The 26,506-nt window shown below is 40.6% G+C and overlaps 2 protein-coding genes across 3 annotated transcripts; both read right to left on the reverse strand.

Moving 5' to 3' along the window:
- Window positions 1-8,316: 8,316 nt before the first annotated feature.
- Window positions 8,317-19,004, reverse strand: rps6kl1 (ribosomal protein S6 kinase-like 1). Of its 2 annotated transcripts, none has more exons than XM_076299404.1 (11): window positions 18,876-19,004; window positions 16,797-17,128; window positions 15,946-16,070; window positions 15,497-15,589; window positions 15,150-15,197; window positions 14,633-14,765; window positions 12,755-13,957; window positions 12,228-12,317; window positions 10,821-10,903; window positions 10,341-10,436; window positions 8,317-10,188 (listed from the first exon to the last, which is right to left on the reverse strand). In XM_076299404.1, exons 2-11 carry the CDS (start codon window positions 16,930-16,932, stop codon window positions 10,078-10,080), a joined length of 2,118 nt encoding a protein of 705 aa, XP_076155519.1. In that variant the 5' UTR covers window positions 16,933-17,128; window positions 18,876-19,004; the 3' UTR covers window positions 8,317-10,077. The 2 variants fall into 2 exon arrangements, with proteins under 2 accessions (XP_076155519.1, XP_076155518.1); XM_076299403.1 differs by having other exon boundaries at window positions 15,497-15,592.
- A 1,307-nt stretch (window positions 19,005-20,311) lies between these two features.
- Window positions 20,312-26,237, reverse strand: lrrc74a (leucine rich repeat containing 74A). Its single transcript, XM_076299987.1, has 13 exons — window positions 26,111-26,237; window positions 25,527-25,702; window positions 25,238-25,345; window positions 24,758-24,851; window positions 24,622-24,671; window positions 24,459-24,540; window positions 24,266-24,351; window positions 23,769-23,963; window positions 23,124-23,219; window positions 22,634-22,777; window positions 22,384-22,488; window positions 21,909-21,994; window positions 20,312-21,015 (listed from the first exon to the last, which is right to left on the reverse strand). Exons 1-13 carry the CDS (start codon window positions 26,235-26,237, stop codon window positions 20,424-20,426), a joined length of 1,941 nt encoding a protein of 646 aa, XP_076156102.1. The 3' UTR covers window positions 20,312-20,423.
- Window positions 26,238-26,506: the final 269 nt, after the last annotated feature.

The following is a 26,506-nucleotide window of genomic DNA, read 5'->3' on the forward strand; positions in this document are numbered from 1 at the left end:
GCTATGTGTAGGGTGTATTTCATACACAATTTGGCAACCCAGGAAATGTCAGACTAACAGAAAAATGATAGGATCAGTGATTTTAAAATTAATTTGATGGTCATGCAAATTCCAGGAGTTTCCCAGGAGAAATAACAAAACGGGAGCGCCGGGAGATGACCTTGAAATATGGAAAAAACCCAGGAAAAACGGGAGTGTTGGCAGGAATGGCTAGAACCGGTGTTCCAGTTTAGATGGTGAGCAGGTTAACTTGTGATATTTGCATAAAATCCGAGAATATTCAACAAGACCCTGCCTACTTGTTAACAACGCTTTGCTCTGCCTCCGCCCTTCCAGTGCTGGAGATTCACATTTTCACAAGCCTACAGTGCGTGACAGAATATGAAGCAAGATCTTGCCGAAAACATGCGGGAATCGCTATGTATAATGCATGTCTGCTTAAGCATCCACACAAAATGTTGTGCAAACAGGAAATGTGTCAAAGTAAATCAGCGAAGGTTTTGTTGGGTTTCGAACATGAGTCTCACTGAGGCAAAATGTTCTAAGCAGTAAGCACTATCACCACTACGCCACAGAGAGCAACACTTGTTATTAGTCTATTAGACTAGTCTACTAGCTTACTAGCTATCTTGATGTCCATGTTAACTGGTGATAGCCTATAACAGCGGTTGTCAAACTGGGGTACGCGTACCCCCAGGGGTACGTGGACTGATTTCAGGGGGTACGCGAAAAAAGATCTAAGTCATAGCCTATGCCTTTTCAAACATTTTCTCTATCCCACGTTGGTAACTTAACTTCCGCATTTGCACTGCACATTAAAAACTTATTTTCTACGCATTAACAAAATATTCGAGAGTGGAGACAGAGAGGGTAAAGCAGCGTTTCTCAAACTGTGGGTCGCAACCCACTACTGGGTCGCGGAGACATGCCAGGTGGGGCGCGAACTGACGTGAAAAACAGGAGTTTTATTTATTTATTTTTTCATCTGTAGCCTAGGCCCAGGTTGCACCCGATGCGCAATGAACGCACTGTGTTATTCATAGGGAAGCGCTCGTGTCAAGGCAGCTTAGTCCCGACCTGAATGAGATTTTGAACGAGGTTGTGAGAATGGTGAACTTCATCAAGACCCGGCCCTTAAAAGCGTGTCTATTCTCCGCACTTTGAGAGGAGATGGGAGCGGACCAAAAGGCTGTACTGTTTCACAGCGAGGCAAGGTGGCTTTCCCGAGGTAAAGTGCTGTCGCGTGTTTGAGCTCCGAGTCGCCTCTTCTTGGAGGAAGAGCGCATGTTTGAATCTGCAAGCACGTTCACTAATGAACATTTCTTGACGAAGCTGGCCTATCTTAGCTATATTTTTGGAAAGCTCAATGAGTTAAATCTCCAGTTACAAGGCAAAGACAAGCACCAGATAAGATCGATCACTGCATTCAACAAGACGATTGTGTGTGAGATTAGGTGCAGATCTATTTAAAATCATTATATTCAGCACATTTGTAGGCCTATCATATGTTGACTATTGATGAGATTTGTATCATATGTTTATGATCCTATTCACTATTCTCGACTAAATTTGATAAAAATAAATATTAATAAAACAATTTAAAAAAAACTTGTTAACAATTGGTGGTGTTGGGGGTACTCCGGAAGATCATAATGTCTCAGGGGGTACATGCCTGTTAAAAGTTTGGGAACCACTGGCCTATAACATGAGCAAACACAGCGAATGCATGCCTTGAATAATCCAGATTAATTTTGCCTCAGTAATTTTGCATCACAAACAGTAACAAATGACCCCATCAGACGTTTTTTGTGCAGAAAGCAAAAATTATGAAGATCACTTAGGCCTCAAACTGCTCACTAAAATAGCAAGCTAGAGGCAATAGTCCACCTTGCTAACCAATTGCACCACTGGTTATTTTGTATCTATGCAATAGCATGGTGTTCCTATTAAATGAATGTAGGTCTATGTTGTCTTGTGACAGCTCAAGATCAAGATATTCATTATAGCAAACATCTAGGCTAAGTGAATGTTTGGCTGCTGAACGAGCAGTAGGCCTAAGTAGGCTAAACTATTTTCTAATTTAGGCTACATGGGAATCTGAAACAGCAACATCTGTCATCAAAATATATGCTACCATGATAACCATTTTGTGTTGTCAAATTAGGACCAACAAATTAAATAATATTTAACTCGGAAAAAATACGTTTCATGTGTTCACTTCAAATCATTAGACAGCTCACTGCATAACTTCACCGAGACATGACTGACGTATTTCATATTATTAACCCCCAAAACGGAATAAAGTGTTAGTGGGACATGCCAGTTTGTTGTACATCAGTTTTGGTATGTGAGGCAAAGATGAACCTATTTTGTTGTTTTGAGGCTTGCATATGCCCATGTTAAATTGTGATGGCACCAGTTAACATGGGCGTATATTTCTCACTTATGTTAACCTGTGTTAACTTTGACTAACAGTTCAATATATACATAGAAATCTGGCATCAATTTCAGCGGCTCGTAGTGTAGTGGTGTAGACGATGTAGAAGCTAATTCAATTAATTTTCTTGTCCATGCGTGGTTCGAATCCCAGCTAGATCGCTAGTTTTATTTTTTTCCATTCATTCAGTATGTGTCATATTTGTGGATAATGCTTAAACGGACATGTATTAGACATACACTGGTGATGTTTTCAGCGATATCCGTTATATTGTCTCACTTCGTGAAAATGTAGCCTAATATAAACCTGCACTATCGAGGCAGAGCAGATTAAGAAGTAGACAGGGTCTTGTTGAATATTCACTGATTATATGCAAATATCACCAGTTAAACTGCTCACCATCTAAACTGGAACACCGGCCCTGCACCAACCTCAAGTTTCTTGAGAGCTTTAATCATCATTTTCATGAGAACTTTCATAATCCAATGGAACCGGTTATGCAGTTCCCCCTTGATGGCAATTACACCGTTTAGGACTTACACGGTTAGTTAAAAAAACAACTAAAAGGGTCATGAGCCTTTTTGATCAACAGCTTTACACAGTAACCTGACCCTCGCCAGATGAATTTCGTTCCGCTTAGCTCCACCTAGCTTCACTCACATCCATCTGGGACCTCTTCCATTTAGAGTGATTTCTGCAACCGACTTTATGGTTCAGCACCATATGGTTCAGGCAGGGCAGGAGTTTCATAGATGTCACGTAGTAGAGAAGCGACCGTGAGACTGTTATCAGCGTCACGGGTTGGCTTCGATGTGAGTGGTTGAAGTAGCACGTCAATAGATGATGGACAAGTGGCTTATTCAATCATATGCAAGCATTTTTTGATTAGGCCCAGCCTTCTGAAACACCATTCCAATGGATCGGTTCCAGATGGATGAATGGAGCTAGGCGGAGCGAAATTCATCTGGCGAGGGTCAGGTTATTTACACAGTGCAATATTAAGCAATCTATGCACGCCTTGACAGTGTCAGAGACTTGTCTCCACTTTGTACCACAAATAATATAATATTCAGTATTCATTGTTGTATGCTTGGCATAGGATGATGTTTTCCCCTATTTTTAAAGCAGGCTTACCTATGGGCATGTATTTGGGCTACGGGTTTTCTACAGAAATAGCATGTTTGAACGGGCACTGCACTAGTAACTATAAAAGATCCCTCCCTTACACCTGAGGCTATTGCACTAGGTGTAAGATAGTCCCAGTGGATAAGTGCAGGCTTTGTATTTTCACAAAAAAAGGGAAAATGTTAATTTACTGGTGACTTTTGGGTGAAAATGGTATACATCTGCCCAACTGAATTCAGAAATATGATGTGTCAGAGCACGACAGCAACATCTTACTCCCTGAATCTGTTCTGAATTCTAATTTTAGATACTGAAGCCAGTTTTGCTGTACAAATGTTACTTCTTGCAAATCCAAAGGAAAGTGCAGGAATTCTCCTTCACAAAAACATGTCCTGAATGAAAACATTTTAAAAACAGAACTGTGAAAAGAATGCTGCATTGACGTATCAGGACAACATATTTATAGTGCTACTTTTAGATAAAGATAGCTTACTAGAAACATGAAGTAGAAAATCATGTTCTAGTGCAGCCCTAAAAACAATTAAGACATAAACCATATCACACAAATGGTTATAGATTACAATCTGTGAAGCAGGAAGAGCTTTCTGAAACCTGAACTCCTCTTTAACTCTGCCAATGTAAATATTTGCTCCTAATGTCAGTGAAAACATAAGATAAGATTGAGGTAAAATGTGCTTTATTAATTTAGAAGGAAATATTGGTGTCCACCACCCTCCCTCCTGTGTGTTAAAAGATGATACTTTGAGGATTTCTCCCTAATGCAAATGGTTGGTGTTGGCTTTCAAGCTCTTCAGGGCTTTTTTTGTTTTGCACACTAATCAAGTTGTTATTGAGTGGATGGAGCAAGACTCCGCGGACCTGCAGCAGTCTGGTGACCAAGGAGCATGGTCATGCCCTGGGCTGAAAGCATCTGCTCCCATCTCTAGAGACCCACACTCAGCTGAGAGATAGAGGGGAGTGGAGAGGGTGGTGGAGTGCTATGGTGGGCAGACAGTGGGAAGCGATGAGCTTGGGGGGGGGGGGGGGGGTGAGAGACATATGAAGTGATATGGGCTTTTACGACAGTGCCCAATAAGATTTTAAGGGTCTGCAAAGTGAAGATTTTTATCGCTTCTTCTCTCCTTTCTCGAAGGGCATGTGTCTTGGGAGGTAGGTAATGCTTTTAGTGGAGAAACCCTAGAGCTCAAAGCGGGTTAGGAACAGGAAAACACGCAATTAACAGGAGCACCACAAGTGCCATCATTCTCTCAGACACTCAGAAAATGTACATTTGTGTAAAGATGTAGTCTTATTTGTTTGGGTTTCCAGTAAAAAAAAACATTAAATAAAACATGAAGCAGTTATCACAGTTTGATTATGTCATGTCTGCATTGCATGCAAACAGCCAGTGCAAATGTAGCTGTTTACTTGACCTTGTGAAGCAACATCACAGTACTATAAAAAGGAAAGGAAATCATTATTTAAATACATTTCTGAGGAAGAACACTATTAATCTAAGCTTTGCGTCAATTATGAGAAGCCTGCATCCTATATGCTATAAATGACCACAGGCAGTCAGTGCTGATGCTCTATTGGCTCCGTCCAATGCCATCTCTGCACCCTCTTTTGGCACACATGCTCTCCTTACCACAGCAAAGGTCAGTCCACTACACTAAGCATGTGTGTGGTTAAGCAGTCTTCTTTTTTAAGATCACTTTTCGCATGCCAACTTTCAACCCAACCACAGCCCCCGTCCTCAGAGACACGGCCTGAAAAGGCCAGGACGTGGTGGCTTTTTGCACCGTCCCACCCCCCCACACCTTAACCTGGCCTACATAGAAGCCCCATCCTGAAGTCAGTTTCATCTATACTAGCCTGGCTGTGTGTGCCTAAAACTCTCAGTGGTTTCACAACCACAGCTTGGGGAGTTCACATTGACCTTACAGCTCATCGCTGTTTACTGGTTGCTTCTTGGTTTAAATCAGCATCAACGCAATTGGACCAATAAGTGTTTGGTGTGAACTGTTTGATGTAATGGTTTCACTAAATAAGACCTAATTTTGAACTGAAGGTGTCACTTCAACTTTTAATTAAACTAGATCATTGTTTCTCAAAGTGTGGTCCGGGGACCACTGGTGGTCCGCATGCTATCCCAAGTGGTCCGCGAGCAGACATGGTAAAATAAAATATAGATCAGTTGTTTGCAATATTGAACCAACTTATATGTAAATCCAAACAGTTCTGCAACACTGACTATGTAAGCTACGCCAGTTTAAATCATATGAATCCTCTGACACAATAAGCAAGGTGCAAAGACAATAAGCAAGGTGGTTCAGTGAGTAGGCCTATTGTGTAATATACTGTTGGAGTAGGTCTACTGATTTATTTTTTAGCTAGGTGGTCCGTGATTTTTATTTTATTGGTTAAGTGGTCCTTGGTCTGAGTTTGAGAAACACTGAACTAGATGGTACATCGGTATCGGTTGTATTGTATCGGTACAAAATATGACCGCTGCTCAGTCCTGTTCATCCTCTCCCGCTTGTCAATTTGTCTCCATCTCCTACTCCACCCCCGACTCTTGCAACTTTTGTGTATGCTTGTATGTGCGTGCCTGTGTGTGTGTGTGTGTACCTGTGTGTGTGTGTGTGTGTGTGTGTGTGTGTGTGTCTAATTGTGTGGATGTGTGTGTGTGTGTGTGTGTGTGTGTGTGTGCGTATGTCAATTTGTCTCCATCTCCTATAGAGCCTGACCAATATGGGATTTTGAAGGCTGATAACCTACTGATTTCGATATTTGAGTTATTCAAAATCTGATAACCGATATATCGGCCGATAGTCATTTTTAATCAAATTTGTTAATAAAAGATTAGTTTAGATTAGTAGCCTACCTGCAGTAAAAACCAAGCATGTCCGATAAACATTCTCAGGTTTATTTCAGCTTCAAGAAGAAATACTAATCACGTTTTACCTGAAAATCCTCCTACCATGAATACACAAGACACAATGCTGTGAAACCGTAAGCTATCCATTGTAGTTTTCGGAAGTGAAGTGGAGTAATGAATGTGTCTTGCAGCAGAGCCATATACGGCTCTGTCTTGCTGCACCATCTGGTGGACCAACTACTTAATGCCAATACTGGAAATCAGAATATGAGTGTGTGTACATGTGTGTTTGTGTTTGTGTTCATGTGTGTGTGCGCATATGTGTGTGTGTGTGTGTTTGTGAGAGAGAGTGTGTGTAAGACAGTCCTGCATTGTAGCTCCTCTCCTCATCATCCTCTACCAGCAACCCTTCGCTCAACACCACCATCTACAGGCCGATGAGTGTACAGTCACTAAATGTACACATAAATTAATTTATTTTATAACCCACCTTATTACAATCGACCTTGAGCACAATGAGCTAAATGACGGGGAAGTTAAACTGTATCACCATATTAATTCATGGAGTTGTCCTGGCCAACTTATCTTGTCAAAAAAAGACCAAGTGTGAACATAGCATAGAGCCAGTGCTACATATTAGCCTTTCAAATAAATGTGCTACTGGTGATACAACACAACCCTATGTCTAATATGCTAACTGCAATTCACTCTGTAGGCTAAGGCATGTAGATATTTGACATCCTCTGTATGATCAGTGCTTCAGTGATTTATGCCAGTGAATCAGGGGCATTTAATGATGGAAATGTTAGGAGAAATACTGCATAAATCCATACAATTCATCTTGAGAAAAATGTGTACCATGAGTCTGTTTAAGGCGTGATGAAATGTTGTGAATGTCATTATAACATTGGGCAGCCGTGGCCTACTGGTTAGCACTTCGGACTTGTAACCGGAGGGCCCTTGAGCTAGGGACCTAACCCCTCACTGCTCCCCGAGCGCCGCTGTCGATGCAGGCAGCTCACTGCGCCGGGATTAGTGTGTGCTGTGTGTTTCACTAATTCACAGATTGGGATAAATGCAGAGACCAAATTTCGCTCACGGGATCAAAAGAGTATATATACTTACTTATACTTATGATATCAAGGAAAACTTTCATCTATTGAAGTGACAAGTAAACAACGGTGAAATGAATGACACAGTAAGAGGACGTTGGTTTGTGTCTTCACATCTATAGATAATGTTAGATTGTATGAAGGAGAGGCGGGTCCTCTGTCCTGTGAGAATGTCTAACCTCTAAAATGGGTGGACCTGACCTGACCCGTAATGTAGACGCTGAGCGAGGGTAGGTTCTGTAGTTGTGGTGTATTGTGGGAATTAGTACATTCTGTGGGCATTGGTAGTACATTTTCCATTCTAAAATTTACTCAAGTCAAATGTGTCATCAACGTTGTTTTACTCATGTTTGTTACTGAGATATGCCTGCTGAGTTAGTGCTCTCTACAAATAACACAAAACTCAAAAGCAGTGTTTGATATCAAATCAGGGTAAGGTTATTTAAATCATACTGTAACAAAAAAAGCTACTGGAGATTGGAAGGAAACAATGTGAGATTAACTTCTTCCTTAATCACAAGACTTCACCCAGACAATAGTTTCAACCTCAGGCTTGTGGCCTGAGGACCAGTATTCTGAGAAGACTGAGTTTCAACTAGAAACAAAACCCACAGGATTAGCTACCAGACTCACAAGACAGGAAGCGGTTTTTATGTAGCTTAGAGATGCACTGCAGTGGACACACTAATCACGCACTAGTTTTCTCAACAAGAGAAACTCATTCAGAGCACAGGACATCATCACAAAATTGTTTCATTAGATTCATTTGGCAAAGATTTACTGCATAGAGACAGTGCTTGGGTGTTCAAACAGTTGTTATTTAGACAACAATTTACAATGGATACATGTATTCATGCAACATTTGTATATCATAGACCATCAACATACTGTATATACATTACAGTGCTGTTAACATTTATTGTCTCTGGCTGAAGTATTAAGAGGCATCTTATAAATTGCACAAGATATAAATAAATAAAAGTTGCAAGTCAAATAAATTATAAATGCCAAAATTCCACAGAGACTCCGAAACATCAATGATATTATTCTTCATTGTCCCTTTCTCTTTGGATGTGAAGGAAGCTTTAGTTGTGGTTCATAATAATGGTAACTGCAAGAAGACTAAAAGGGATGCCCTCAATTTGTCCACTAGGAGGTGCTCATTCATCATCACAAATATTCTGTAGAAAACCAGGCAAACGAGCCAACAGTGCAAAAACAAGCCAGTCTGAATCTCTCTTTATCACAATGGGCAAGTATATATGAAGACCCCATTCCAAAGAGCAAAATGGAATGGAATGGAGGGGTTTACATTCATTGGATGGACTCAGGGGAAGGGGAGGGGGCACAATTTTGAATTTGTTCACAGGGCAATACATGTTACTGTTACAGATGTGACATATTACTGTAATGTCAGTTTTTTTCTTTACTCTTTATTTCTTACACTTTCTTAAAAAAATAGTCTATTCTTCAAGTCTTAAAAAGGATAACTTAGTTCTCAGAGAGGTTTTCTTGTTTAAATAAGGGTATACAAAGATATTTTTTAAGATGCATTGCACATGCATATGGTTTCCATTAACAATCAATATCATTATCTCATCTTGGCTCCAAGTTCTTCCAATGTGTTGACCAATTAAATCCATGTGCACCATAATGAGCATTGAGCGGGGAGAGCACATGAGAGAGTTGTCTTAGGGGATCAGAGGGAAAACTACAGACACACATGTTAAAGGTATAAAGGCTATCAGACCATCTCCAAGTGACTTGATGTCCCTGTGACTACACTTGCAAATATTTTTAGGTTTAAGGTCCATGGGACTGTAGCCATTCAGCCTAGACATGGCTGCACTGCTGAAAGAAGCACATTAAAAACCCAGACTGAAACTGGCTAAAATGTATCAGTTTTTTGGACTCATGAGATTAAACCAGAGCTTCATCATCAGCTCTATGTTCACGGACGAAAAAAATGTGATGTAACGGCTATTGTTTTAGCATACCTGTGGAACCTGTTGGATGTTGCACCTAGTGACTAAGCATGCTAAATGCTGAAGGATTTATGCGTGTGTCAAAGTTGAATAAAGAGTTGCCCTGTTGGGCATGAACAAGATATTTAGAGTCAGAGTGAACACGAAATGAGCAGAATATAACAGAAAATGCTGTTACTTACGCTCCACTGGAAATAAACATGCTGGCTTATAGTCCACTACTGTTAGCAGTTTCAAATTATTTCAGAGAAATATTGAGGGCTTTTCTTTTTTTTGTGGAGGGTATCAACAAATTTGGCCACACCTCTATATCATTTTTTCCCTTAACCTATTAGCAGTAGACCCTTTCACCTAAGCACACTCAATGACCACCACAATCACTTCCCCAGGGCCAGGGACATCACCCAGCTTGAAGAAAGTTCAAACTTGGCCCTGGTTCGGTTCTACTCCTGAGGAGCTTGAAGTTGATATGAATAATTCTTCTGAGGGTGCTAATGATCCAAAAGAGCCCAAGATGTTTATCTTGGGGGATCACCATTAACTGTCCAAACTGGGCCACACCACTGAGTGGAAGAAAGGATGGCACTTGATGTCGCTCACACCACCACCACCGGAGCCCAAACGATAGCCAGCATCAAACTGAAGGAGCTGTAGGGGCATTAAGATGTTAATTAACATAGGTGATACTGATGTGAGACTCTTCAGAATGTACTGTACTAGCAGGGAATAGGGTCAGGATGTACAGCAAGAGATTTATATGCAAGCCGTGTTTGTGCAAGGGTCTGATAAATATGTCTTACCTCCGTGAGCAGCGAGGCTGCCGCCGTACTCAGGTGGTCTGGGACGAGGAGCTGGGTGTGTGAGTCCACTCCTGTGGGGTGACACTGCCACAGCGGCTGTGGGCAAGAGGCATATGATGACCAATGTAACAGCAGTATTGGCCCATTTATGGTGGCTTTCATTTTTTACTTGCCCGTGATCAGGACAAAATGTCAGACATGCAGCTTCTGACATACTGATGGTTTTGTATGGTGTCAAATAATGACACCTTTAGTCATTAGACAGGCTGTTCCACCACAGTTTCTGTGCTATGGTGAGATTTCTGAGGGCCTGTTTCTCTAAGTTAACAAAAGGTGCTTTGAACTGTATGGAACATTGCTTTCTCCACATGAAAATACACTCTGACCAGTAGGTTTCATCAGATAAAGTGTGTATGTGTGAGGACAGCCTGCATCAGAGCTAATGAAGGAATGTCATTCAAAGAAGCCAAAGAGGTTTACCATCCCAGTAAGAAGTTCGAAGAGCAAGGCCCCCAAACTCCACCAATCACATGCCTCTGTGATCTTAGCCATCCCACCTATCTCTGTGGATAACACACATGAAACACACACAAATCTAAACATCTCAGAGGCTTATTCAAAATTACCCACATACATGTTTCTGAAATAAAAATAAAAACTTAAAGAAAGAAACTGAAAATAAAACTTAAAAAAGAGAAAATGAGAACATTCTCTACTTGTCATACTGCAAGTCTACCACCAGATGGGAGCAGAAATCTGCTCCAGAGACCTGGGTGTCATCAGTAATCAGTGTCCACACCTTAAAAGTGCTCTAAGCGATGCCATGGGTTTTTTAGGCTAAAACATTTTATGTCACTTACGGCAAACATCACCTAACCAACTGCTAGCTGTCAGTGTCCTGAATACACTGTAAAAAAACGCGATCTCTGTGGACAGCCCAGGCTCCAAAAACGTCAACAAAAACAACCTGGGCAAACCTAGCTCATGAAAACATAACAAACTGTTCCAGCAAATCACAGACGAGATGCGCGTTTAGGAGAGTTGCGAACTAGCTTTCTGTTTTGTTTGAAAGTCAACAGAAGTGACGTTACCCAGCATCGCTTAGAGCACCTTTAAATAGCCCTGTTTCTGCCTATTCTGTTCTTGCTTGAGACTTGGGTTGTGCAGTGCTATAGGTCATGGAGTGAGAAACTCGGGCTATTTCAGTTACTGTTGCCATTTTGAGTTTGACTTTGCCCCTCCAGGCGTCTTTATACTGTATATAACAACACCTATCGTGTTAACCTCCATCCAGCACATTTCCGTTATGTTTTAGAGTTGACCAATTGCCATGAACTAGTTTTTTTATCCTTAAAGAGATATTACACTTTAAAAGACATTTGAAGAAGGTTCATTTAGAACCTTTGAAACAAGCTACTGTCCCTGATTGTGAAACTACAGTACCAGTATATCATCAAGGTTTAAACAGAATTATTACTTTGACTAAGGGGTAATAATAATAATAATAATAATAATAATAATAATACATTGTATTTGTTACACAGCGTCTTTCAAAGCACCCAAGGTTGCTTTTCAGAGTATAACACAATAAAAAAAATGTCAGCACACAACATTTAAATCTTAAAAAGGCACATTAAAGTCTATAAGTTAGCTTGAAAAGGTGGGTTTTAAGAGCTGTTTTGAATTGTGACATGGCATTGAAATCATGGATGTGTGAGGGGAGTGGGTTCCACAGTTTGGGTGTAGTATAGGACAAGGCCCGTATTCCCATTGTGGTGAGCCTGGCGTCACGTGACGTGTGGTGGTTAAGAGAGTCACATGTACAGAATGTTGGTTCTGTGTAGGTGCTGAACAAAAATCAGAACACAGAACATACAGTGCTGTTACCTGGAGCGCAGTACATTTGTTCCATTGCCTTTGGACAGATCACTGGCTGCACCTCACTCCATTGGCCAAAGTAAGTCAGGCAGACCTTACCTGTTCAAAACACATCACATTAATTTACCTGTTCAAAACACATCACATTCATTTTCATTCTCAAGTAAGAACAGTCTCACAGGGCCAGACATATCTTACCATGTGCGACTATCATACTGCAATAAACAGCCACATTTAGCTCAACATTTTCGGGCGGGTTCATAACTGTGGTGCAGTCAATCAGAAGAAGATGAGTGGTATATTTGTCAATTTGTGGCTAAGTTCTTGCTTGCACATCTTGCTTTTTGCCACAAAACCAAAATTTAGATGTAATTGTCCACAATCACATTTGGCCCAGAGAGACCCATAGCATCTTTCCAATATGAGGCCCATATAGTATATTTCAGCTAAGATTGACATAATCCACTAATCCATAAAATGTGCAATGAATATGCAGTAAAGCATACAAGCAACAATGTAGAAGAAGAGATACTCACTATGAGTACTGAGAAGGATATTGTTTGGGTTGAGGTCGCAGCAGATGATACCCTGTTCGTGAAGGCTCTCCAGCGCCACAAGGATCTGGGCTCCCCATGTACACACCTCAGCCTCAGGTAGACCCCAGTGTCCATGGGGGGACTTCGTTCTGGGGACCTGCTTCTTGAACTGAGGTACATGGAACCAGCCATCCACCTCAATTTCAAGGTCTTCCATTTCATTTGGAGAATGGGTGTCCCTGGTGAGGCTAGAAGATGGAGAACCTAGGCCACTTTCATGTGCTGCTTTCTGAAGTTTCTCTCCGTCAACTGAACCCAGATCTCCCTTTCTCTCCTCCTTTTGCTTTTGAAGCCTCTCCTCGGATACTTCTCCTGATACCCTAACAGCAGGGTCAGCCAAGTGCTGCATACTGAAATCGTCGCTACTCAACACAATTTGAGAGCAAACATTTCCTGAGGATGATGTTTTATTGCACCTTGGATTAATGGCTTCGCCTTTTGTCTCTGAGTCCATTTCCCTGGAGAAAGAGGCAGGTTCAATAGCAGCAGTCGTTCCCATCTCGTCATTTGACGTCTGCCTCTGAGCTGTTGAAAGAGGGTGTTCCAAAGATGTCTGAACATTATCCACTGCATAATTACTTCCAGAGTGTAGTGGCGTCATACAAGCCCCACACTTGTGCAATGGATCAGAAGAGTTACAGGCGATACCAAGTTCTGAGCTGTACATGGTTTTGTCAGGTCCAGTGTCATTTATGGGAGGTTCTGAATGTATACTTGGTGATCGTTGTTGATCTGAGTGGGTACTGAGATGCATGGTGAAACTATGATTTTTTGGAGATGAGGATGTTGAAAGCTCACGTGGTGTCTTTGCATGCAATGACAACTCCCGGTTCAACTTCGCATCCAGTTTCTCCAACTTGGAATGCTGCAAGCAGCCTGTCTCCTCACTATAGGAGTGGGTTTGACAGTTCTCCAGTCGTTGCTGAGCCTCATACCAGGACACTGGCGAGGTCGTGACCGCAGGTCCTCCCTCTGTGGGTTGGGTTCTCCCGACCTTCTGACCATCATATTGACCATATTCCGTACTGATAGCTGGTGATGTGTAGCTGTTTTTCAGTCCGATCTTGTGCTGACTACAGCACTCAGGATGCTCCTTCGCTGTCTGTCCCCTGAGTTTGTGCAGTTTAGAAAATAGTTTCCCTCCTGTATAGAACATGAATAATAGTTAAGAATTACTCCTTCATCTGCACTATACTACTGTCATATTGTCATAAAGCGGTGGTAGCATAGTGGTTAAGGAGCTGGGCTAGCATGCAGTAGCCTAAAAAGATTGTGGGTTCAATTCCTGGCTTCCACCGTTGTGCCCTTGAGCAAGGCACTTAACCCCAGGTTGCTCCGGGGACAATGTAATCCCTTGTAATAGAATAGACATAATGTAAGTCACTTTGGATGAAAAGTGTCTGTTAAATTAATACATGTAATAAAGTGTGTCTGTGTGATATATAACATATCCACGTATAATATATCACACACCCACTCTGTATTACATGTATTCATTTAGCAGACACTTTTTTTCCAAAGTGAAATATTATTTACTGGGTTTATATTTAAGTTTTTCATGATGACATTTAAAAGATAAAAAAAAGCAAACAAACAAAAACATTAATGCAATCCAATTACAATACATTATTGCAGTAGAAAATCACACAGTGCAGTCACATTTTGTGATGTATAAAAGTAGTGTAGTGCTGGGTCATTTTGTGATGTATAAAAGTAGTGTCGTGCTGGGTCATTTTGTGATGTATAAAAGTAGTGTTGTGCTGGGTCATTTTGTGATACATAAAAGTAGTGTAGTGCTGGGTCATTGCTGTTTCTCACCTTTCACATGGTCCAGGTGCAGATAGACTGCATCCTCACTTACATAATACCTCAGAAGTTTCACCATACATGGAACATTCTGAGGGATGATAGTAGGCCTATCACGCCAATTTCCACTCGATTTGGGAAGGCTCTAAAAGGACAGAGATAGTAACCGAATTTAATATGTACCGTTATGTATGTCCACAGTATGACAATGTCTAGACAAGACAGCCACTACAAAGAGCTGGACCAGGCCTTGTATGAGCATTAAAGTCTTTTCAGGTGGTCACAAAATAGAACTGGAATGGCTCTAGAATGCATACTTCTGCCAAGCCCCTGGACTGGATCTGTGACGGATCCTATCCCAAGGAGGTTATATTTTCTCCCCTGACTGTTTGCGTGGTTTGTTTATTTGTTAGAAGTACACAAAAACTACTGCCCTGATTTTCATGAAACTTGGTGAAAATATGTAGCATTTGGAGCAGATACAACTACAAGAAAGAACTACTTGTGGATGTTTAAAATATAAAATTACCTTTATCACAAATGTATCCTTGCAAACCAGACTCTGAACAGTCAGAACCTAGAAAAAGACAGACTTCAATAAAGAACAAATTGACAGGAGCTGGATATATTGGAACTATAATACTGTAGAGCTATATTTCTCCCAAAGGTAAGTTCTTCAAGTTGATACAGTACAAATCAGGCAGGAAGGCATATTTATGAACAACAGCCCTTCAGACTGATATAGTGCAGTATTTAGTTTTAGGTTGTTGTAATCGCAAGAGTTGTTCACACAGCATCAGTTATCGTATGATCCATGGACTCACAATGAACTTCACACTGAAGATGACATCTGATCAAATACAGACTTTTGCAAACCTTGTCAATGATGCCAACAACTTTATACATCTTTAGATCTTCCACCGGTGAGTTCAGGTGTCTGATTGGTCGGAACCTTAGGCTGCTGTAACCCTGCTAACCAATCCAGACACAAAAAGCATATTAACTAAGTTCTTTCGCTGTATGTTTAATCTGCCATACATCCTCTGAAGAAATTAACCAAATATTATTTGGCAATAATTAATAGGCTATATTATTTCTGTAGACGTGTGATAAAAGCCTGCCTGGATGCTGTGAGTTGTTTCTTTTGCTAATAAATAAATATGTTTAAGTAAATATACTGTACGTGCGTTTATATTATTAATGCTGGTAGCTAGCCTAACATGCGGCAAAAAACCTTTGAGACAAATATGACTGATTAGACACCAGTGGCAACAGTGAGGGCAGCAGTATCAACTGAAGTATCAATTGAAGTGCATCCACCATACCTCCATCTGAGATCCTCCCTTCTGATAGTTGTTTTGCAGGTGGGAGATGAAGATCTCTTCAGCTCTCTTCAGATACTGCGTGGTTTTACGCTTCACTGCCTCACGCTGTTCCTTATTTGGGTCTACTAAACACAGTATTTTGACAGTTAGTGTGAGAGAGCAGTTGATTGGTGTAAAGTTTTACTTTCAGTTTTGACGTGGTATCCAGCTAGATGCAGCATCTCCCAATAGTAGCTAAACTATTCCAACAGTGTGAATATTAGTGTAACATCTGTAGATATAACGAGTTTTTTTATAGGATTGGGTAAATATAGATATGCTGCGGTACAACCAGGGGGGTGTTAATAATGTCATATGTGAAGTGGCTGTTACTAATTTAATTTGTTCTATTTCACGACATTGTAACCTGATAATTCGTGTGGGTTTGTAGAGTTTCCAGTGTCTCAGACGTTGTCAAAACGAAGACAGGTGGTGACCATGTGTCCTGGTGACAATTCCGTTTTCTTCTTTTTTTTACAACCAAAATCATGACAAGTCAACACTCCGTAACCAAGCGCACGCGCACTCTTTCCAACTCTAAACTTCTTCCCAAAACCGTCCGGCGGGGAAAACAACCCCCCGGAACCAAAAGACCCAACACCAATACTGCCCTACAAAGGCAAAAGCAGTCTGCATTTTGACTTTGTAGGGCAGAATATATAGGAAACTCAAATCCTACTATGTTAATCATTCACCATTACATTAACAGAATAATGGAGGAAGACCAAACGAAATAAAATAAAATTACATTAAACAAAATAATAATAATAAAATAATTATTTACCATATGAATATGTTTAAGTATGTAATACCTTGTATTCCATTTAGCAGCAAATCAACTCCCTTCTTGTAGTAGTTGAATGCAGCCTCATAGTCCTCACTGACCTCTCGGTCCAGTGCCATACGAATTTGCCGGGCCGCATCCAGTAGGTAATCCCTTTTGGCCATGTCTACCCAGTCTCAGCTCAGCAGACCTCCACGTGAAACTGGAAGCCTCAAAGGACCACCCTGAGAGAGGGATCTGGGTGTCTGGAAGTCCCTCTAGATTTGACCGCATGTCCAAGGAGAAGCCATCCCAACATCAGCTTCTGGATACAGTTTCAGATGTCTACACAGAGGTACTGTAAAGGCCACAGGCTTTTGGCTGAAACAAAAGAAATTACAGGTTTTTTTCTAAATGCTTAAAGAGTAACAGTGATTCTTGAAGCACACTCTCTGAAACCATTAACATTTGCATTGTCAACACTTGCCAATACATTTGCCAAGTGTGTCAAGCTGAATGCACACTGTAATTTGATAATATGTTTTTCGCAAAACTGTAAACACAATATACTGCTTTACGCTCAGTATGTAATTTGATAACACACTTCCAGCTTGTGTGGATCTGTAGGCCCTATTTACAAACGTTATTTCAAAAGGCCATGTCTGTGCACAAAAAAGCAAACACCACAAGAGTGTTTTATTTTTAGCCTGATAGTTGTGCTTGTGTGGTTAGAATTTCTGCAAGTGCTAGGACACAAATAACTGGTTACTTGTGGAAAAAACATTGAAACTACTAACTCTAGGAGCTATATCGGTTCTACTAAACCTTAAGAGCATTTTCTGCTTTACACGCATTTAGTAATTCTAAAACACACTTTTTGTAAAATGCTGAACTACAGTTCTCTTAATCAAAAACATGATACAAAACCTGTTTCTTTTGGAAGACACTGGTAAATGCCACGCCCATTTACTAATGACGAATGGGTAATTTGTTCACTTAAAAGAGTTTGAGCAATATATAATAGATAGGCCACAGATTTTTGTTGGTTTTATAAGTCAAAAGAGGAAGGACCAATGAGTGCATCATGAGATCAGGGCCACTGTGGTTAACAGTTCAAATAATTTTCAAAGATGCGCTTGCTTTTTCCAAAAGTATATCATGTTTTTCTTATTCTGTGTGTCTTTTGGAGCTTTGACAAACTATTAGTTCTGTATTGAAGTAGAGTTCAGGATGAAAACAGATTGCAATTGTTTAATTCAAGTTCTAGATAGATTGCATTTAATTTCATTACGTTTCACTTGCTTACAATTTTTTCAAGTACTATCTTTAACATAGCAATCAAAATTGCTGCATATTCATTGTGCTTTGCTGATATTTTGACAGTCGGACAGACATTCACAAAAATGTTTACATCTGCCCTGCATGTGCTGGATGATTAGGAACTAAAATTTCAACTGAATCAATGAATTAATCAATCAATCAATCAGTCAGGAAACTTCTACAGACACAGATCCCTTCATTGTTCACCCTACAAGAGAGCTCCAGTAAAGCACACGATGGCAGCTTTAATATAACACTTTTAAGCTTAGTTTGGTTATCTTCTCATCACTGGAGTGACACTAACACTTTTACAGTATCATGTCCATGATACAAAGGTCAGTTTGGTCAGCAGAATCTGATGGCACAGCATTTAGCTATTACATAATGCATTGTCTTAAGACAGGCTAACATGTCTAAGACAATCACATGCACAGTGCAATGAAACCATTTGACTTCTCTATTCCAGTTAAATCCACAAGATAGCATAGCATGCTTGTCACCTGCAACCACTTTCACAAAATACAGTACAAAATCCCTGTTATTATCACAGCCTAAGCCATATTCACTCAAATGTATCCAAATAGGAAACAGCTGAGATGGATTCTCACAATTCTGTTTAATACATTATGTTAATGCAGAACTGAAACCTAAAGCAAGCAGAGATTCACATTTGAAAAATGAAGCCCTCTAGCACCAATATTATACCAAACCGTGATCATATCAAAGGACAAGACATGGTGTTCCTCCCTGACAGAGACACACGTACATAAGGACACATCAACCACAGAGACGGCACGATGCACAGTACCTCCTTTGAGTCACCCATCATCACCCATCACTGGTCCAACACCAACAGCCGTATTGGGAGGGGCTCACAGATGTGAAGGGTGGAGAGTGACGGCACAGTACCAAAGCCGATTGGCCGATGATGCCATCGCATCACCCTCAGATCTCACATTTAAAGATACAGAGCTTTGTTTTATAGCAATGAAGTCAGATTTATTTTGTACAAGTCGTATTAAATATGTTTATTTTCCCTTCTACATCCTCTATGATTTTGAGAACATTTGAAAGGAAATAGAATCTATTTCTGAACATCAGTGCCCATGAAGGGTAAGCTGCTATCGCATGGAGAACCAGCCTCTGAAATAACCACACAAAGAACAATATCCTCAGTGGAGGGTTGCAAGGGACTGTGTGGGGGCAGGGGAGAAAGGCAGCTGATAAACCCCTGCAAGTGCACTGAACCACATGGTGTCAAATTACACAGGGGCCAGCTATCCCTCAGCCAATCAGAGAGTGGAAGAGGCATGATCCTGCTCATAGGGGACACTGTGTGGGGTGTGTTCCATGTGGTCCTTCAACACTGCTGAGGTCACGTACCCTCACCTCAATATAGTGCTTACCTCAAAGACCCTAAACAGTAGTTAAACATATAGTCATAACATTTTATTTTAGATTAGATTCTTGGTCTACATTCTTGCAATTACCACATCTGATAGGGATTTTCTTAACGCTGTATTACTGCATCTGTTATATTTACCTTTCTTCTGTATGTACATTTGTGTGTGTATAAAAGTATATAGTATATATACTCTTTTGATCCCTTGAGGGAAATTTGGTCTCTGCATTTATCCCAATCCGTGAATTAGTGAAACACACAGTGAAGGTGAAGCACATACTAATCCCGGCACAGTGAGCTGCCTGCTACAACAGCGGCGCTTTGGGAGCAGTGAGGGGTTAGGTGCCTTGCTCAAGGGCACTTAAAGGAATTATCCGGAGTAAAATGCACTTTAGATCGATTTACGGATGATTGGGGGTACATACGTTGAGTTGACATCAAAATCATGTCATTCGGATGTGTTTTGAGAAAGTTCGATTGTACCGTTTTCAGTCACAACTCGTAGCTTGGAAGTGAGCGGGGCATTTCAATTGCGCCGCTACAAAACGCTATTTTTATACCTCTTCTACAGTTCCAAACAACATAACACTTACGTGGTAGTGAGTGGATGGTCCCTTAAGCCAAACCGAAGTATCCCGAGGTCTTTATGTGGTCGAATAGAGAGTCCAGAATGAATTTCATCAAGCCAGTACCTTTCCGGAAATGTTGCCATCTTTGCCGCCATCTTCAGGGTAATATATTTTAATTACAGGACCTACATTACTGAACAAACATAATTGACAGAGGGCTGAAGAATGAAACGTGTGTGTGTGTGTCAAGTCAACTTTATTTATATAGCGCATTTCATACACAGAGGTCATTCAATATGCTTTACATAAACAAAAGCAAACAGGAATAGCTGATAACAAACAGGAATAGCTGATAGCTGTGTGTATGCCTAATATACAATATATTTCATTTTGAAGGGTATGTCTGAGCTTTCTTCTCCACATGCTTTTTGACTTTCCTCTTCCTCCCCTTGGTGCCTTTAGCTTTATTCAGGGCAGGCCTGGATCTTGTTAGGTGGTTCCCAGTTGGGCTGAGCTTGTAAGTGCCCTTTCCCACGTTGGAGATGGAGAGCAGGCCTAGAGCGGAGGTGGGTTTGCCATGGGTGTAGTGGGGGGAGTCCGCGTAGAGGTTCGGCTGGGAGAAGGAGCGCATGGCAAGCGTGGACGGTGAACACTGAGATGTGGTGCCGCCTATCATGGGCAGGTGAACATGCTCACTGCTCAGGTTAGTGACCGAGTAGCGGCTGCTGTTGGACATGACGATGTGGTGCCAGGAGCTGAGTGGCGTGGCCGAGAAGTGCTGAGGCCCGTTGGAGTCGTCTTTGGCGCCCCCTGGTGACATGACCAGGGAGCTGTGGGGGGTGACAGCCTCCACTGCGCTCTGAAAGGTCTTTAGGATGCGCTCACTTTTCTGCTTCTCTTTCTTTTGCCGCGACTCCACCTTGCGAAGCTGTCGCCGATGGTCTCTCATCATTTGCTTCCTGGTGTCAGCCAAGCCTCTAAAGATCAAAACAGAAAGGAACGGCTAAACTTTACAAAATGATCAGTCATATAAATATATATGATCTAAATTGTGGGGATATCTTCTGAACGAATTACTTTTAAAAGTTTTTCAAACAAATAAACAAAAGTGTATTTAGGGGAGAGTGGGTGTAAACTAGTGGATGAGTGGGCCCAATCCATATCTTGGAAACCATCGACTATTTTTCTCATGTTACCATAAACTTGTTTGTGTTCTCCATATCTAGCTGCAGAGGAGACACTCATGTGGTTAGTGACAACCATATTGTTCAACCTTTCAAGGTTTTGCATATGTAATGTGGATGTAATTAGCCTCACATCATAAAGTAATATTTATCAGCTGTCATGCCACATAACAGAAGAAGATCAGATACTGTAGGTGAGGAGCTCCATTGCCATGGTAGCCCTTGTTTTGTTTACCTACATAAAAAATATGCAGAAACTTGGCACCAACACCAACCAACAGACCTACCAGTAAGATGAAAGCTTGCTAATATGTTAACTGCCATCTTTGACAATATGTTTGGCCTCGTTGTAGTGTGTAGGCTTTTTTAGATTTCCAACGCGAACCACAGAAATATGCATCGCCTGAATGAATAATGTGTGGTTACCTGTGTGGTTACCATGACCATATAGGCCTAAAATGAACTTGAAGAAGATAGCAGTAGTAGTTGCTCATTAAAAAAACATAATTTACCTCAAAAAGTGACAGGCTGATGTAGTGTTGGCTTAAGTCAGTACTTCTTTCATGATGATTCTCTATAATATGCAAGTATCTACAACAATAGCTGAATCTCCAAAGAGCTGAACTGTCGAGATGAAGCTGCTCAAAAACAATTCATGTAAAGTAATTGTAAAGTACTATGCCCACCTGTAGTCCACCATGCCTGTTCTCTCTCTGTCCAGCCTCTGGATTAATTCCTCAATCTGGAACCGGTCCAAGGGAATGCTGGATTGCTATAAAAGATTGATAAGTTGTACCCAGTTTACACACTTAATAAGTTAATTTTACTCTCTGATACTATTCAATTATGGTTTTAAAAAAAATGATATAGCATAGATATAAAATATAGGCCCAGATACAGTAAAGAGGAACCTGAATTCAAAACTGAGCAACACTACCACAACTGCTGATAGAGCTGTATTCTGCCCTCCTCAGAGCAGAAGTGGGTAAAAAAATAAATAGACTTTTGATGTGGGTGTGCCTAATGTTGAAAGTTTAAATAACAGATGTTATTGGTTTCACCATGTGAGAATTGGTCTGGTGTCAGCCAAGCTTCATGCAATGTGGTTAAAATTAAATTACAACTTTGATTATTGATTATTGTAGGTTACTGGGCACAAACCTGAACAGCCTTTCTGAAGTCTGACACAGGAACACGCATTGTTCCATCCTTGTCAATGTTCCGGAAGAAGTCCCACAAACGCAGTTTACGCTGGTCAAGGTAATCCTTACGTAAAGAAATAAAACAGAGTACTCAGCTGTTTACTGAGATACTCACAGATATGGATTATATATATATATATATATACCTGAAAGTAAACTACATTGTTATAGGCTGTGTCCAATCCATCAATACTTTACTGAAATTATACCTGGATGACTTTCATTGGATCAAGACGTTTTGGGGGTTTCTTGGCTATAAAACCACCGACTCCCCCATATTGAACTTGAAGATTGGGGTGTTCATGACAGGTAAGGTCAAGTAGCTGCACAAAATGCTCATTCACCAGCACATTCTACATGAGAGCAAACAGAGGTCCAGGTTAAAACAAAACAATACAACTTAGACTCTCAGGATTGTCAGTTTTTACATTATGTCAGAATATGCAACTTGTTTTCATTACACTTGGGCTATAAATTCAGTGTAGTTTTTCTTTCATTGTGAAATCTTGGGTTCATGGACACACACAGAGCTAAACCAGCAATGAACAGTATTTTATTAGTAATTTCATATATTTGTGCTACATTGACTACATTTGTATGCATTATTTTTTGGGATTGACCATTAAGTGGAACATTTTCTACACCCTCAAGGATTTTAGAAGATTGTGATGATGACAGAAATGATAAGAGTAGACTTACACAAATATTGATCTCTTCTAGACCACTTTTGGGTGTGTTCTTGACAACATGGATCAAAGCCAGTGCACCTTCCACTGTCAGGGAATTATATGCCAGCTGTAGATAGAATGTGCATGTGAGAACAACAGCTGATATGTTGTCTTTGTACTATTCTCAATTAAATATAGGGTTAACATGATTTGTTAATCAAATGCATTCTGTTTTTATTTATATTTTACAGTGTCCCCGCATGTTTGGAAACGAGGTTGTGCCACTCCTTGTGTTGCAATGGTGGATTGCCAGCTATAAAGCTGATCTTTATATACAGCTCTGGAAAACATTAAGAGACCACTACACATTTTTCTGATGTCATCCTACGGTTGCTGAGTGACATTCAAATGAGTTGACAGTCATATTAAAAATTAAGAGACCACAGCAAATTCGAATATGACCGTATTCAGTTCGAGTATGACCGAAGTCATTCGAATGTCACTCAGCAACTGTAGGATGACATCAGAAAAATGTGCAGTGGTCTCTTCATTTTCTCCAGAGCTGTATATCCACGGATCATCATACTATCCCATGACTTCACTTGCATGCTATCTTTCTGTTGCCCCATCAACTCCCCACACCAGCAGCTCACAGCCCCCACTTCCAGGCACTCACCTGTAACACTCGGAGGGTCTCGTTGGCCTCCAGGCCCTTGCAGAACATGCCCACGCCCTCATTGGTGATGCGGTTGTTGTTGAGATTCAGATGCAGAAGGGTGTTATTGAATTTCAGGGCTTCTCCAAGAGCCAGAGCCCCTTCATTACCAAAGCCATTCCATGACAGGTCCAAGTACTTCAATGTCATATTCACCTAAACAGATCATCATGTTATGAAAAAGACTCTCATTATCTCGCATTGTATGGTAATTAAATGCAACAATATTTATGTTTTTAAGGTACAAAACATTAGTGATTACTGAGGTTCTTACTGAATTACTTTTACATTTTATGTGAGTGTGTGTGTGTGTGTGTGTGTGTATGCGTGTGTGTGTGTGTGTATGTGTGTGTGTGTGTGTGTGTGTGTGTGTGTGTATGTGTGTGTTTGTGTGAGTGTGTGTGTGTGTGTTTGTGTACAGTAATGTACTGTACAGTATGTGTATCTACACTACACACCTTGAGTCCTGCACAGAAAGCCACAGCTCCCTTCATTCGCAGATGATTCCAGCTGAGGTCTAGCGTCTCTAAACCTTCATTGTTGGCTGTAGGTTTGAAATCAGATATCACAACTTAACAATGTTTTGGGCTTACTTGTATAGTTTGAAATTTAGGAGGTCTTTTGTATAACTAGAATTTCTCTCTCCTTCACCTAACATTTGGCCCAGATGATCTCCCCCACGCCCACCAAACTGATTGTGACTTAAATCCAGTTCTTTTACTCTGTAGTTATTCTGTTGAAACAAACAGCCATCACCCAAGATGTTATGATTAGCTATATGCTACATTAGCATTGGGCATGCTCTCTAACTTACCGCCAATGCATCAGAAAAGTATTTGCCGTCATCCTCAATGAATCCATTTCCTAGTTAGACAGTAGACAAAATATATTTTTATACTTTTCCTGACTTTTGTTTGTTATTTTCTTTAGTATTTAGAATTCACCATTACCTGACAGTTTCAAGGATTTGATAGAAATGTTTTCCAGTAAGACTTTTGCCACACACTCAGCTCCAGCAGACTGAAGATGGTTTTTGGAGAGATCCTGAGGGAATCAGAAACACATTTCCTATTTCAATCTGGAGTGGCAAATGTGTTCCATTTAAAATAAAAGTTATGAAATTAAAGATGTAGAGTATTTGGTTGTCTCAAAATCATGCTATCCTGATGAAGCCGTCAGTATAAAGGGATGTGGGTCGAACGGTATTTTAACCACTTGTGTTATCACTATATTTTACTTCTGTTGCTGAAATGACATACCTTCCCTCTGGCTCAGTTTATTCAATAAGCATTTGTGTTAACAAATTATTGCCTCAGATTTCTTTCAATGTAGAGATGAAGTTTAAAGACCCTAAAATGTACATGGAAGGTAGAACATGGGAGGTAGAAGAACTGATTATGAAAACTCCTTTGCAGCTTGAACAAACTCACCAGATTCTGGATGGTGAAATTTGCTCTGAGCATTTCCACAAGATACTGAGCCCCTTCAGCGAGGAGATGGTTGTCCGCCAGCTCTAGGGTTCTGATGTGCATATCAGTCTGCACATCACCAGAGAACATGAATTCCACATTAAAGCAGAACATTTCATTCACGGGATGATGGATTTATTGTAGTGATCTCCTTCAAAAGATAAGCAAACTGTAAAAAGATATGTGTGATATATATCAATCAACAGAGAACCATTGAGTGACAAAGTATATTGAAAGATTGTGAATTCACCACAAGGGCTATAGCCAGTGATTTGGCCCCCAAGGGTCCCAGGCCGTGGTGTGTGAGGTTTAGCCTATCTGAACCCAGGTGACGCAGGAAATAGGAGACAGGAACAACATCAACCAGTTTGCAGGCTTCCAAGTATAGTTCCTTGATTGACATGTCCTTTTTGCTCTTTCTGACCTCTGTTGGGAGATGAAAGCATGAACGTTTACTAGTGTGTAGTCTGCATCCATAAGGTCTGATGATCTACTCCCCTGATAACCTACCTGTCAGAAAAGCCATATCTGTTTTGCAATTTTTTAATGTTCACATCTGTATGCAATGTTTTATGGGAAGTGTTACAGTAATTTCCTGTGTATTAGCCGCATTGTATATAAGCCGCAGGACAGTGTTTTATGCAAGTTAAAAGAAACAAAACCATATTAATACCATATTACATGTCCCCATGTATTAACCTCATAGCAGAAAAGTTTTTTGCAAAATCAATGTATAAGCCACGGCTAATAGTTGGGAAATTACAGTATATGCCATTTCACATGCTGAAATGCAAATCGTGTATAAAGATTGTGTTTTTGTGTTTGTAGTCTTACCCTCCGTCTCCAGATCTGTGTCCCACTCATCATCATCCAGCTGGGTGGCTGGGGCTGAGGTGTCCCAATCTGTAAGGCTAAGGGAGTCCAATGACAAGCAGGCCTGGTTCATTTCCACTTGCTGCATTTCCATTATGTCACATTCATGTTTTTAAATGCAGAGTAACAGTCTCTTCTCAATGTCGTCCATCAGAATGAAGTGAATATATTCTTAGCAACCGTGACATGTGAAACCTAAGCTGCCTTTGTTGTCACACAACTTGTACTGACCAATGGGAAGAGCATCATAAAAAATTTACTCTAGGTGTTGGGTTAACCCACTGGATTATTTTTCATCTTCCTTATACTAATTCAGAAATGAGGCATTAACCATATTGAGTTAAAGTCTGACTGGAC

Source organism: Alosa pseudoharengus, unplaced genomic scaffold (genome assembly GCF_046254945.1).
Source record: "Alosa pseudoharengus isolate Yale_2024_CS ecotype anadromous, Long Island Sound unplaced genomic scaffold, YU_APseudo_1.1 YU_APseudo_1.1_scf_22, whole genome shotgun sequence".
NCBI classification, from domain to species: Eukaryota; Metazoa; Chordata; class Actinopteri; order Clupeiformes; family Clupeidae; genus Alosa; species Alosa pseudoharengus.